The following is a 12,114-nucleotide window of genomic DNA, read 5'->3' on the forward strand; positions in this document are numbered from 1 at the left end:
AATTTTTTATTTATAATAAATAAAAATTATATTATATTCAAAACTAAAAATATTTATACACGATTACACGTGTTTAAAAAATAAACTTATTTAATTATAAATTATTATATTTGTTATATTTAAATAAGCTGAAGAAGAATAAGACACGATTAAAACTAAACGAATTAAAATTTAAAAATAAAATATTAATATTTTTTAATAAATTTTTCATATTTTTAATTTTATTATTATTAATATTTAATTATTATATTAATATATTATATTATAATTTTTTATATTTATAATAAATAGAAATTGCTTAAATATAAATTATATTTTATTTGAAAGAAAAAATTTATAAAAAATGATAAGAAAATAAAATAAAAAATTTATTATAATATATATATATATATATATATATATATATATAATCAGACCATGTAGCAAATAATATAATTATAAATAAATTATATAATAATATATATTTTTGTAACTTGCACATATTTTAATTAAATTATTAGTTAATTTATCAATTTATATGTAATATATAATTATATATTTTAATTTATTGTATGAGTAATATTTTCTATATTACATTAATGTTATAATGTAGTTAATTTTATGTTTATTTATTAATTTAAAATAATAAATTAATGAAACAAATTGAAATTAAATATTTTGTTATTATTTTTTTGATTCAATAGTTATTATTATTGTTATTATATGTATATATTGCATTATATTTAAATTTATTTATTTTTTAAAACATAATAATTTTCTTTTAATTTATTCAAGAAATTGTGTGAATGTTATATATTTTTTTATTAATTTTATGTATTTACTATAACTTTATTTGTTGAATATAAAATGTCTTTAAACAAAAAAAATATGTTTATAAAATAAAACTAAATTATTTACTATTTATATAATTTTTAAAAAATAAAAAATATAAATATAAATTTTATTAATATAAAATATTTATAATTAATACTTAAATAATATTTTAAAATTATATAAATATTATTATAATTATTTAATAATTATTAATAACATAGATAGAAATTAGAAAAATATATAAACTAATTTGATAATAAAATATTTATATTTTTATTAATATTTTTTTTTATAACAGGCTTCAGGTCAGACCAGGTCAGGTCTAAAATAAAACCTTTAACAGATAACATGTCAGACTCAAGCTTAATAATTATGCTACAGGTCAAGCTGTTTAGAGTGAAGTCTAGTTTATTTTCATCCCTAGATGTCATATTAACTTTGATACTCAATAACTTAGATAATTATATTGCAAAATAGTTAAATGAATATATTAAAAATTAAATTTAGATAACAAAAATTATAATTTTACAAAAATATTATTACTTTAATTCCTAAAATTATAAGTTTTATTAACTTTTATCTTTAAATTTGTAAATATTATTTATTTCAATCTTTAGTATTACTAAATTTTTATAAGGTAGTTTAAAAATCAGAAATTAAAATGAAATTTGTATAAAATAAAGTCCTGAAATAAACAAGGGTTAGAAAAAGAAAAGTAAATTGGTGATTCATTCCAAAGAAAGTGGTTTCGCATTTTTCGATTTTCGCGGTCATTTGGTCCCTCAATTTCTCCTTTAAATAGGGTGAATAATAATCGCTTCACTTGCCAACAACATAAGACTACTTTTTACCGAGAAATTTTGTTGTCTTCCTTCTTTCACCGCTTCCTTGCCCTAACCTTCACAGTAGTAATTGGTAAGTTACTTCCTCCTTTTCTGCTTCATTGTTTATTCTGTTTCTTTTTGTTCTTTTCCTTTCACACTTTACTTGAAAAAGGAAAAACAAAAGAAATTCCTAGTGTTTGGGTCTTTCTAGTGCGGTGGGTACAGTATTATTGACATTTCCATAATGGACCTTTTCAATTTCATGTATATATTTATTATTATTAGCAGTATATCTGTAAGAGAATGGAGCGTCCATCATGCATTTTAGCGCTGTATGCCCCGACAGAAGAAAATTTGAAGCCAAAGAGGAAGAACAAAGAAAGTGACAAGAAGAGAAAGAGATTGACCGAACATGATTTGCAAAGAAATTACAATGAAATTGATACTGGAAATAGCAAGAGAACATCGAAAATGGTTGCAGAGGCTCCAAAGATTTCACCATACTTTCAGAATGACCATGGGAAAAAGACAGTAAGTGAACTTTAAGTTTGTCAAACCTAGACTTTGACTGCATGTTTAGTGATAAAGTATTCAAAGATTAAGAGCATGTTGTTTTGAAAACATTTTTCTGTTTTTAAAAATAAGTATAGTAACCGATAACTGTTTTTTAGAAAGAAAATAAACATACTTTAAATTATTTTTTTATTATTTTTTGGAATAAATTATATTTTTCCCTTAAGGCACTCAAAGGAAGCTGATAGGAAAAAAAAATATAGCAATTATTTCTTCAAAATAAGCTCAATCAAACCCACATTTGTAAGTTTCACAAATTTGTGCAGGACAATGGGGAGGCGAATGGAGATAAAGTTGCAGTTGAAAACATCAAGTCCAAAAAGGAGAGAAGGCCAAAGAAGGATGATGTCAGATCATGTTGTTATGGCAGTGAGAATGGTCTCATTGAAGATAAACTGGGGGGGGATGGGAAGATTAAATCCAAGAAGAGAAAGAAGAAAGAAGTTGCCTATGGTGATGACTCCAAAAGCAAAACCAGTAAATTCAAATCCAAGAAAATGACACCTGAAGTTCATAAAAATATAGTCCAGATGGGTGTTAGATATGTTTCCCCTTATTTTCATAACGACTGTAGGAAGAAGATTAATGTCCAACCATTGGGTGAGGAAATCAAGTCTGAAGGAAACATGATGAGGGATAAACTGAAGGAAGATGATGGTGGACTTGAAAGTTACGTTGATTCAGTTGGTCTAACTGCTGCTTCTGGAGATTTCCTTGAGCATGACCTGAAAGAGAATGGAAATGAATTCATAACCATTACCATTAAATCAAAGAAGAAGAAAAAATCCAGAAGTCATAAAAATGTCGAGGAGCATTCCAAGGTTCAAAAGGTTTCTCCTTTCTTTCAGAATGACAATGTGAAGACAATTGATGTAGAAGCACTTGATCATGAAGATGACTTTCATTCTGTTGCTTTAAAGGGTACTTGCAGATACATTGCACAAGAGAGGGGGGGAGAGAGTGGAAATAAAATTGCAGTTCAAAAGATTAAATCCAAAGGTAAGAGAACATACAAGAAGCTAGAGCCTGTTGAGCATGATCAAATTCTAAATTTTTCTTCTTTCTTTCAAGGTGACAATGAGAAGAAGGGTGACGTAGACTCATATTGTGGTAGCTTTCGTGAAGATAAGCTGCCAGATGATGGAAACAAATTTGAATACGGAACAATTAAATTCAAAAAGAAGAAGAAGAAGAAGAAGGCCTTTTCAAATAAGCCGCAGGAGGATGGAAACGATGCTGAAACTCATAATGTTAAACCCAAAAAGACAAAATCTGTGGTGTGGGAAAATATAGCTCAGGTTGGTGATGGAAATGATGCTGAAACTTGTAACGTGAAATCCAAGAAGATGGAATCTGTGGCTCAGAAAAATATAGCCCAGGTTGGTGCTAGATATATTTCTCCTTATTTTCATAATGGTGGTGGGAAGAACAAATTTGAACTGTTGGATATGGAAAGCAAATCTGGGTCCATTGCTTTACCTACCATTAGAAATTTCATTGATGATAAACCAAAAGAAATTAATAGTGGAAAAAAGAATAAACGACAAGGACTTGAAAGCCATGTTGATACTGTTGTGTTAGCAGCTGCTTCTGGAGACTTCTTTGAGAATAAACTGCAGGAAAACAGAAATGAAATTCAAACTGTTAAAATTAAATCCAAAAGGAAGAGAAAGTCCAATTATCAGAAAGTTGTGGAGGAGCATGCTATGGTCCGAAAGGTTTCTCCTTACATTCGGCATGACCATCAGAAGGAAGTTAATGTGGAAGCACTTTATAATGAAAGTAATTTTGATTCTGTTGCTTTAATGGGTACTAATGGTGACAAATTTGTCGCAATTGAAAATTTTAAATACACAGCAGGCATGAAAACATCTACAAAACATGAGATTGTGGAGCGCGCTCAAATTCAAAAGAATTCTTCTTTCTTTCAAAGTGACAATGAGAAGAAGGTAGGTGCTGAATCATGTTCTGGCGGTGAGAATGAGTTCATTGTTTTACCTGGTACTTGTGGTAGCTTCCTTGAAGAGAAGTTGCCAGAAGATGGAAATGTAATTGAAAATGGAATGGTTAATTTGAAGAAGAAGAAGAAGAAGAAGAAGGTTGTTGCAAATACACTGCAAGAGAATGGAAATGATGCTGAAACTAGCAAAGCTAAACCCAAGAAGACAGAACCTCTGGTTCAGAAAAGTGTTGCCCATGGTGTTAGATATGTTTCCCCTTATTTTCATAATGATTGTGGGAAGAAGGTTTATGTCCAACCATTGGCTGAGGAAATCAAGTCTGAATCCATTGCTTTGCATACCTTTGGAAATTTCATTAAGGATAAAGTGGTGGAAAACAATGTTGGGAAAAACATTAAGCAACAGGGACTTGAAATTCATGCTGATTCTGTTGTGTTAACAGCTACTTCTGGAGACACAATGGATGAACTGCAAGAAAATGGAAATAAAATTGAAAGCATTAAAGATAAATTAAAGAAGAGCAAATACTGTAGTTGGAAAACTGCTGAGGAGCATGCCAAGGTTCGAAAGGTTTCTCCTTATTTTCACAATGACAGTGAGAAGACAGTTAATGCGAACATACTTAATTATGAAAAGGACTTTGATTCTGCTGCTTTAAGGAGTACATATGGAGACAAAATTGCAATTGAAAATTTTAAATACACAGGCATGAAAACATCTAAAGAGCATGAGACAACAGAGCTTGCTCAAATTCATAAAGTTTCTCCTTTCTTTCTAAGTGAGAATGCGGAGAAGGTTGCTGCTGGATCATGTTATGGCAGTGAGGTTGAATTCCATGCTTTACCTAGTTCTGGTGTTAGGCTCCTTGAACAAAAGCTGCAAGAGGATGGAAATGTAATTGAAAATGGAATGGTTAATTTGAAGAAGAAGAAGAAGAAGAAAGTTGTTGCAAATACACTGCAAGAGAATGGAAATGATGCTGAAACCAGCAAAGCTAAACCCAAGAAGACAAAACCTCTGCTTCAGAAAAGTGTTGCCCATGGTGTTAGATATGTTTCTCCTTATTTTTGTAATGATAGTGGGAAGAAGATTAATGTCAAACCGTTGGATAAGGAAAGTCAGTCTGAAGCAGTTAAAAGAACTCTTTCTGCTTCTCAGAAGTGGGATGAGGCTTACAAAAGAAAAACTCCTGATAATACATGGAACCCTCCACATTCTGAATTTGGTCTCATTCAAGAGGGTCATGTTCATGATCCATGGAGGGTGTTGGTTATATGTATGCTTCTCAATCGGACTACTGGGGATCAGGTACATTCAATTAATTCACCTTCTGATTAAATAGCATCTGGAGGCTTTGATTTTTGGATAATTATTCTGCAGTTTGGCCCTATTCTAGGCAAATGTTTTACTTTTGGCCTTGAATTTCATATACCATGCAATTGTATCTCTCTATTTTGAAGAGTACTGTTTGGAGGAACAAGAATGTTTCTCAATCTTATATTTGTAGCTAATGTGAAGTTGTGAACAGTGTCTTTCATCTGCTGATCTACATTAAAAGGCTCTGTAAGTTGCTTTATAGTTCTTGTTTTTGGCTTTCTAAAATGTTTGTGGGTTACTTTGTTATTTCTTTGGAAAGCAATGCCCTGTTGCCATTTTTGAAACAAGAGCTCAACAGTTAATATTTTATTATGCTGATCTTGTGTTAACTGCCAGAATTGTGGCTTTCTAATAAAATCTTGTTGATGACTAATTTAATTTCCTTGTTATGGTTTCCTTTCTTTGACATTAGTCCCAAGTGTTTAGTAATGCTAATATCGTTAAAATGAATCTTTTATTCTCTCTCTCTCTCTCTACAAATACACACACACATCTTAGTGATGTGCTTGATTTGCACTAGTTTTGGTGTCCTATATATGCCTATCACGTGAAAGAAATATTACAAATCTATGTATTCACAGAATAGCATATAGTTTTGTGTACAATTCAAATTTATTTTTTGTCTTTGCCTTTTTGACTTGTCAACGTTAGCTACATTCCTAATATAGTATGTAGATTCTGATTTGGGAGTTTGAACTATTTAGTCAATGTCTTAATTTCCTGCAATATGTACTTATTCATGTAAACCTCATTCAATAACTTTCAAGCTATGAAATCTCCTTGTAGTCTCACTGAAACAACTGCTATTTTATGCTTGGAAAATTGCATATCATAATTGTTGAGAATCTTTGTATTACTATTAATGTAGTTACCATTCTTTCCGTGTATATAGAAATCTGTCTGATTTGATATGTAATTAAGTTGATTAGGAACCACTGTAATTACTCCTCCTCAAGCTGGGTCATAGATATTAATTATGCCCAACTTGCACCTTAGATTTTCATATAGAGCTTTGGCTAGAGCCTTAGTCAGAATGTATGCAGTTTGAGGGCTTGAGAATGTGTGTTCCAGCTTTAACGTTTCACCATCAACCTTTTCCTTGATGAAGTGACAATTGATTTCTACATGTTTAGTTCTATCATGATGAACATGATTCTTTATCATCACATAGTAATCCCATAGGGAGCTGAGATGAGACCTTCAGTTCCTACAACATCGGTTGCAAGCATATTCCTTCACAAATTTTGTGAACCATAGATCTAAACTCTACTTCTGCATCGCTCCTTCCTACCACTGACTGTTTTTTACTTATCTAAGTAACTAGATTTAACCAAACAAATGAACAATACCCACCAGTTGTTTTCTGATAGCATATAGATCTAGCTCAGTCAGCATCTGTGAAAATTTCAACATTACTTTCTGTGCTTTTCGTAAAATAGAACCCCTTGCCAGGATTTTTCTTCAAGTACTGTAGTATACGGTTAACTGCTTTCATGTGAGCTTCCCTGGGGTCATTCATGAACCTACTTACTAGGCTTACAGAAAATTCAATGTCTGGGCGAGTTAGTCAGATAAATCAGTCTTCCAACTAGTCGTTGATGCCTCTCCTTGTTAGTTCAAGGACTCTCTTCCTTAATGCCTAGTTGGACATTAGATTCTATAGGTGTATTAGATGATTTGCACCCCAAGTTTCCAGTTTCTTGCAGTAAGTCTAGGATATACTTCCTTGGGGATATGAATACCCATGTTTAGATCTAACCACTTCCATCCCAAGAAAGTACCTCAAGTCTTACATGGCTAGGTGCTGCTTCAGGCTTCTAATTTCCTCATAATCATCTCCTTTGATGATAATAGCATTGACATAGACGATGCAAACAGCAAGTTTGCCCACTTGGGAGCGCTTTACAACCATGGTGTGGCCTGTGTGGCATTGTAAGAATCCATCCCCCATCACAACCCGAGTTAGCCTATCAAACCAAGCTCTCGGAAACTGCTGAAGACCATAGAGTGATTTCTATAATTTCCAAACCTTCCTTGAGTTATCAGCACGTTACTATGGACCATTTCAAATTTTGCCTCGTATAGGTGCAATGGCATATTTGGTCCAACTTCCTGAAACAGCCCGAATATACCTACTCTTCCATATTTCACAGTTGAAAAAAGCAATTGGAAGGCAACCAATGCAGGCCAAATTACCTATGGGTTTAGAAGTGGATGAAGATGTTACTCTTGTTGAACCTAAAGCTTTTTTGGCTACGTGAGGGCTGAATTGTCATGGAACTACAGTGACTGAATGGTTATTTCTTTGGAAGTCCAAGCCAATTAGAGAAGCTACTTGAGAAGAGCAGAGCCATATCAGGGGCCAGTTTCCTCATTTTTACCTTGAGGACAAGGCAATTTATACAGAGGGTGGTATTGATGGGCATGTTGGACCCACTGTGGGATAAGCCTAAAACTAAGGCCCTACAAGTATATTCCTGAAATGCCAAGACAGCTAAGGCCACTGAGCAGAACATGAGTTAGTTAGGAAAGTTATGATGTATTGGGGTTGGTTAGACTGTTAGAGGGGAGAGAAAAGAGAATCAGGTGTAGATATTGCAGAGCGTCCTTGTGAGGAGGGGGGAATTTATTTTGACATATTGTAAGCCTTGGGCTTGGGCAAGGAGCATCCTCCTTTGCTGGGAGCAATTTTCTCTTTCCATTGTTGTTCTCTGATTTGCTTTCATAACAATTGTCCTGCAACATTGACAAATTCTGCTTCTCTCTACTGGAGACATTGAATGTCACCATTGTTGGAGCTGACACCATCACCTGGGCCTTGTTCTTCATTGGCACAGCAGCTTTGTAGTTATACACTAGCAAGGATTGGATCAATGGCAAACACTTCTAGTCGGCCTTATTCCAGATGTGATCAGCGATGGCTTCCTTTCACCAGAGTCAAGGTCGTTCTTTGTGGAGACACCAACTGTATGCAATGTCCTCACATTGTGGGAGATTGGTGTCCTTGTGAGGACATCGGTGTCATGGACGCAATCAGCATCTTGAAGGAGGCATTGAAGCCACTGGTGAAGGCCGATGAGAATAGTAGGATTCTGTTCAGAAACAGCACCTTTAATTTCGTGTTTGGTTGCAATGATTCACCATGAAAATTGCTCAGACATTCAAGCCAGAAATTATAGTTTCAATTCATTAATTGATTTGTTAAAATGTTGTTACAAACAAGGTAGTCAAAATCGAGATTCTAAGTAGGATCGGAGAGGAGATGAAAAATTGTAACTCATAGGATCGTAACACGAATAGGAAGATCCTACAAAATTGTATAAATACATGTAAAATAGTATAAATATAAAGACCAGAGGACAAATGAGAGGATTGAGCCACCCCACCTCAAAACAGAGATACTGAGAACAGAAACAGAGAGGGAAAAGATAGATTACGTATTGTATTATGATAAAAGACTATTTTATCCTTAAAGAAACTTAAAACAGAACCACTTTAAGGGTAAAAAGGGAAAGCCAAATTATTTTTAAATGATGAGAAGTCTTGTTTTTACCATTAAAAAACCCTAAAATCTGCTTCATAAATCCTAAACCCTAAAGACTATTTTATCCTTAAAGAAACTTAAAACAGAGCTGCTTTAAGGGTAAACAAGGAAAGCCAAATTATTTTTAAATGATGAGAAGTCTTGTTTTTACCCTTAGAAAACCCTAAACCCTAAATAACTTTTACTTCAGCCGCACTGTGAATTTGGCTACGTTGGCTGCAAATACAGCTGCGATGGCCACCACAGCAAAACGCTCCGCTATGACAAGGTCGCCGGCGCAGAGCAGAGTCGTTGACACAGACAAGGTCGCCAGAGCAGACATAGTCATCAGAGTGAACTATAGGGATCGCAGAACAGAGGAAAGAAGTTGCAAAGTCCTGGTCGCGTTCAAAAATGGTGGAGAAAGAGGCGATTTGAAGGAGAAAGGGTAGAGAATGGAATGAACAGATTCGCTGTGCTGAGGAAGAAGAGAAGTGCACTTCGCAGGTTGCAAAGAGGCAAGAAATCGGAGAGAGAAGGGAAAAAAAAACCCTAAAAATAGGGCAGAAACAACTCGCCCAGGATCGTAGATTCCACGATTTCACAAGGAAGATCGTGCGATCCCAGAGATCCCACCAAAACGAGTTCCAGCCCAGGATCGGAATCGTTAGACCTGCGGCAGATCGTAAAATCGTACAAAATCGTACGATTTTACGTGTTAACTCGCGATTTTGACTATACCATGGTTACAAACTGTTGTAATTGAATGACATATAAGATTTTGAGTATCAATGCTTTACTAATGACTTTTCGTTGTGATAAAAAGAGTGTTATAGAATTGTTAGTGCTTGTGATTTTGATTCCAATAGAAAATGTTCTGTTTCAGAGTGATACCATTATTGTAAGAGGAAGGTTAACAGTGATGATGGTGTCGCGATCTGCTGCCAAGGAAATAGATTAGTAAAATGAGAGATAAAGTTGGGAGTAAAAAGGACATTTTCCACCAGTTCATGGATGCACCTTATTCTCTTTGGTGCATGGTAGAATCTAGTGAAGCTTGTGCCATTAGAACCAGTGGTCATTAGCAAGAGTTGAATTTCTGCTTTTCTTGAAACATACTTTTTTGCAAAACTGAAATTATACAGATATTATGTACTGTCTTTTTTTGGTCAAAGATATTACGTACTGCTTTGAGATGGATTATTTTGCAAAATGCAGACAAAGAAGATTTTGTCAAACTTTTTCGAGTTATGTCCAGATGCAAAATCTTGTACGAAAGTTTCAAGAGAGGAACTGGAACGGACAATAAAGACTCTAGGTTTTCAACACAAAAGGGCAGCAATGTTGCAGCGGTTCTCTGAGGAATACTTGGATGAAAGTTGGACACATGTAACTCAACTGCACGGTATTGGCAAGTATGTGATATTGTGCTCTTTTGTTGATTTTTTAGGTAGTGCTATATATCTCTTGTACTTCATAGCTTGACACTGTTTCTCTCAATCAGGTATGCAGCGGATGCATATGCTATATTTGTTACAGGAAAGTGGGATAAAGTGATACCCACAGACCACATGCTAAACCACTATTGGGAATTTCTCCATAATACCAAGCATCCATTGTGAAAGACTATGGATCGCGAAATCAAATTTCTAAGTTATTACACTGGTTTATGTCGCCAAACTTGTCCAGCGTGAAGGGGAAATCCGCCCGCCTTTGCTTTGTTCTTTTTCTGCATCTTTTTTGCTGTGTCAAAGGTATATGAGAAAGTCCCTTTCTTTTAGGAACCTCAATGGCTCAACTATAAAGCTCCAAATTCTAACAATGTTTTGAAGAACAATATACCATATAGGTCGTTAAACAAGTCTTGCAACATTTTGCAAAGGGATTTTGATTTTACAAGTGTCTTCTCAAACATTTTTATTATGCTAATGGCAGGAATATTAAATTGATGAAATTCAATTATTTTCCATTTTCTTTGGGTCAAATTGTTTTCTATTTTAAAATGAACTAAATGTAGATTCTTCATTAGAACGCCCCAAGTGGCTCTTGTTGAAAAACGCAAGCAATAAACGAGATGGTAAACGAGAAAGGAAGGTTTAACTATTAAAGTGAGTAATGCATTTTAATAGAAAAGGCAGTGTTGTTGAAAGAAACTTTTGGGGCTCTATCTTCACTATGACCAAAGGCGGAGCTCCTGGGGTTGTGCAAATCATTAGTTACTACCCATCTCCACCCTTACTGCAATGTTGACACATACATTTCCATAAAATCATTGTTATCACCACACTATCATTGCCACCCTTAACCCATTCTACTAAATGAACCATCAAACCAAAGGAAAAAAAGAGAGAGGGGCACGGTGGTTACCTGGAAAAGCAAATTAGAGTGAGTGAAGGAAAGAATGAAGGCTTGAATGTGCAAAAAACTAGAAGCAAAGGAAGAGGAGAATGCAACAGCAAACAATGAATGAAAAGGAAAGAATAAGCAAAAGGTAGCGAAGGAATAACCCCCGTTTCATTTGCAGGTTTAGAAACCAAAAGCACGAAAAGAAAGATGGTATTTTTCACATTTTCAAAATACAGGTTCTACTCCCCCAGCCATAAATCACCTTAGTATTGTCATATACAAACAACACCAAGCTGGGAGGAAATTGATATGGGCCAACATACTTGACCACAGTCAATAAGGCTAACCACAATCCACAGCATAATCAACACCTAGTTACCCCTGACTTAGGAGAGATGTGTATCCCTAGGGATTTTTTGCCCTCATAGGGTTAATGGAGAAACAAATTCTCCATATGGGGCTCTCTCATAACAAATTTTGTGTCTAGGGCGGGGAAGGACAGGTGGAAGAAGTGTCAGAAGAAACATAGCTGACACAGGAATTTTTATTTTTTTTTAAATTAATAGTGTCGTCAAATTTAAAACTGACACTTTAAAAAATTTTAACGGACGAATTTTGATAACACTGATCTATGGCTGTGAACTACACATGTGAAAGTTCTCCAGTGTGTCGAATGGCTCAGATCCGACTTTAGTGT

At 34.2% G+C, this 12,114-nt stretch overlaps 1 protein-coding gene across 3 annotated transcripts; it reads left to right on the forward strand.

Moving 5' to 3' along the window:
- The first annotated feature begins 1,791 nt into the window (after positions 1-1,791).
- LOC113856194 lies at positions 1,792-11,019 on the forward strand. 3 transcript variants are annotated; one of them, XM_027487936.1, is made up of 6 exons: positions 2,002-2,168; positions 2,477-3,209; positions 3,282-3,489; positions 3,571-5,479; positions 10,290-10,486; positions 10,576-11,019. In XM_027487936.1, the coding sequence occupies exons 1-6, from the start codon at positions 2,109-2,111 to the stop codon at positions 10,691-10,693; spliced, it is 3,225 nt and encodes a 1,074-aa protein (XP_027343737.1). In that variant the 5' UTR covers positions 2,002-2,108; the 3' UTR covers positions 10,694-11,019. The 3 variants fall into 3 exon arrangements, with proteins under 3 accessions (XP_027343718.1, XP_027343737.1, XP_027343727.1); XM_027487926.1 differs by having other exon boundaries at positions 2,477-3,489; XM_027487917.1 differs by having other exon boundaries at positions 1,792-2,168; positions 2,477-5,479.
- Positions 11,020-12,114: the final 1,095 nt, after the last annotated feature.

This window comes from Abrus precatorius, unplaced genomic scaffold, assembly GCF_003935025.1.
Source record: "Abrus precatorius isolate BTA unplaced genomic scaffold, Abrus_2018 Scaffold1, whole genome shotgun sequence".
NCBI lineage: Eukaryota > Viridiplantae > Streptophyta > Magnoliopsida > Fabales > Fabaceae > Abrus > Abrus precatorius.

Coding starts and splice junctions, on each gene's coding strand:
- LOC113856194 (XM_027487917.1), top strand. CDS start 1,941: ATGGAGCGTCCATCATGCATTTTAGCGCTGTATGCCCCGACAGAAGAA. Junction 2,169..2,476: donor ATGACCATGGGAAAAAGACA/GTAAGTGAACTT, acceptor AAATTTGTGCAG/GACAATGGGGAGGCGAATGG. Junction 5,480..10,289: donor ATCGGACTACTGGGGATCAG/GTACATTCAATT, acceptor TGCAAAATGCAG/ACAAAGAAGATTTTGTCAAA.